Source organism: Ammodytes marinus (assembly GCF_949987685.1).
Source record: "Ammodytes marinus genome assembly, chromosome: 21".
Classification (NCBI taxonomy): Eukaryota; Metazoa; Chordata; class Actinopteri; order Uranoscopiformes; family Ammodytidae; genus Ammodytes; species Ammodytes marinus.
Genome location: NC_137225.1, coordinates 25386398 through 25388897, shown reverse-complemented (window position 1 = coordinate 25388897; position 2500 = coordinate 25386398). Strand labels below are relative to the sequence as shown.

The window sequence follows — 2500 nt, the reverse complement described above, 5'->3', positions numbered from 1 at the left end:
CGGGACCCTCGTGACGCCGGATAACGACGTTTTTATCGCGGGCGGACAGATCCCGCTGAAGAACTCCATCACGAATCACCACGGCAAGAGCGGCAAGCTGCAGGCTGTGTTCCGCTCCGTGGACAGCTTCTACTGGTTTGACGCGCAGCAAAACGCCTGGGTGCCCAAGACGCCCATGCTGTGCGCGCGCATCAAGCCGTCTCTCGTGCACTGCGACGGCTTCATCTACGCGATCGGCGGCGATAACGTCGGCGGCGAGCTCAACAAACGCACGGTGGAGCGCTACGACTGCGAGAAGGACGAGTGGAGCATGATGAGCCCGCTGCCCTGCGCCTGGAACTGGAGCACGTCGGTGGTGGCGCGCGACTGCATCTACGTGATGACGCACGACCTCATGTACTGCTACTTCCCCCGCGCCGACACCTGGCTGGAGATGGCCATGCGCAAAACCAGCCGCTGTTTCGCCTCCGCCGCCGCGTTCGGAGACTTGATCTTCTACATCGGAGGCCTTCACGTCGTCAGCAACTCGGGGATCCGCCTGCCGACCAGCACCATCGACGGCTCTTCTGTCACCGTGGAGATATACGACGTCAACAAGAACGAGTGGCGGCTGGCGGCTAACATCCCGGCCAAGCGCTACTCCGACCCGTGCGTGAGAGCCGTGGTCCTGCTCAACTCGCTGTGTATTTTCATGCGCGAGACACACATGAACGAGCGCGCGAAATACGCCATCTACCAGTACGACACGGAGCTGGACCACTGGTACCTGCGGCAGCCCGTGTCCGAGCGCGTGCTGTGGGATTTGGGGAAGGACTTCCGCTGTGCCGTGGGGAAGCTCTACCCCTCGTGTCTGGAAGAATCTCCGTGGAAACCGCCGACGTATCTGTTTTCGCCCGACGGTGCCGAAGAGTTCGAGGTGGATGGGGAGCTGGTGACGCTGCCCCATTGCTCCTAACCCTCTTCCCCCTAACCAATTCCACTCTACCTCCGAAATCTAAAAAAAAAAAATCTAAATCTAAACGCGGACTTTTGGAAAAAAATCTGTTACGGATAAAGGGGGACGAGGGATGGACAAGGTTGGATTATATATGATGAGTTATGGAAAGCGTTGTTGTGATGTTATATGTGCGATTTCTAAGACTTTTTCGGGAGCTGGTTGCTAATGGAACAATGCAGCCCCAAAGCAAAGCAACAAGCTCGGAGAGAAAAAAAAGGTTGACGGACAGTACTAGTAATCTGATTTTTTTTATTTTTTTTGAAGGGGGGGGGTTATTTTTTTCTCTCATTTTTTCAGTTGTGACGTCTGTCTGTCTGGTATTATTACAAAGTCTGTCAGAACTGTTTCTACAATGTGATAATCTTTAAAAACGTCAAACTGATTCTGGGGATGAGGTCATGAAAGGGTGATAATGCACTTATTATTATAAACCGGTTTAGAAAAAAAAAAACAATGGCAACTGTACCAAAATCGCCCAAACTCTCTCTCTCTCTCTCCTCCCTACGATCCAGGCTTCTCCCTCTCTCTGTCTCAGGTTGCGTTCCGAATCGCATACTTTCTACTATATAGTATGGTAGAAAAAAGATTTAGGGTGGCCAGATTTAGGATGGTTAGAAGTACCCGGATGTCCTACTTCATGCGGCCAAGATTGTTAGTGTTGAAAACTGCATCCTATTTGGGCGATTCTGACCCACAATCCAGTGCGCACGTGAAGTGACGTCACATCGACGAAGCCTCCGTATGAAAACAAACGGGGATGCGACGGATATAAAAGCAAGAGGCAAGATCAAGGCGCAATGTTATGATGAAATAAGAGAGTAAAGTATGTCCCAATAGTATGCCTACTGCATCCTAACTAGATTATTTTTATCGTCGGATGTAGTATGTAGAATAGAGAAAAGAAAGAGTATGCGATTCGGAACGCAACCTCTCCCTCTCTCACTGTCTCTCTCCCTCTTTCCTTTCTGTCTGTCTCTCTCTCTCTCTCTCTCTGTCTCTCTCTCTCTCTCTCTCTCTCTCTCTCTCTCTCTCTCTCTCTCTCTCTCTCTCTCTCTCTCTGTCTCTGTCTCTGTCTCTCTCTCTCTCTCTCTCCCTCTTTCCTCTCTCTCTCTCTCTCTGTCTCTGTCTCTCTCTCTCTGTCTCTGTCTCTGTCTCTCTCTCTCTCTCTCTCTCTCACCACTGATAGAGAAATACTGAAAATCTTTAATTTAAGTATCAAATCTGTGTCCTGTTGGCTTTAGGAGAAGACTCTGAAACAATAAAAAACATTTTGCTTGAAGGTTCAACACTGATTTTGGAAAAATTGTACTTTCTTTGACCAAAATCATAATTGCCTAATTGTTTTGACGAAAATTTAAATAATAAAGAAATAAGTATGGAAAAAAAAAATTATAATAATCTTTGACACAAGCACCATGAAATAAGGCTAAAAAATATGGGAAAAATCTAGTAAGAAGTGGGCTTGTGTCTTCAAAGCATCCACATGGTCAACGTACATATTCA

The 2500-nt window shown here is 48.2% G+C and overlaps 1 protein-coding gene across 1 annotated transcript in view; it reads left to right on the top strand.

Moving 5' to 3' along the window:
* Positions 1–2494, top strand: part of kbtbd2 (kelch repeat and BTB (POZ) domain containing 2) — a 16251-nt gene extending 13757 nt beyond the window's left edge. Inside the window, exon 3 of the mRNA XM_080050175.1 lies at positions 1–2494. This exon is cut by the window's left edge and continues 611 nt beyond it. Coding sequence (XP_079906301.1) covers positions 1–955 — 955 coding nt within the window. The 3' untranslated portion in view covers positions 956–2494.
* The last annotated feature ends 6 nt before the right edge of the window (positions 2495–2500 follow it).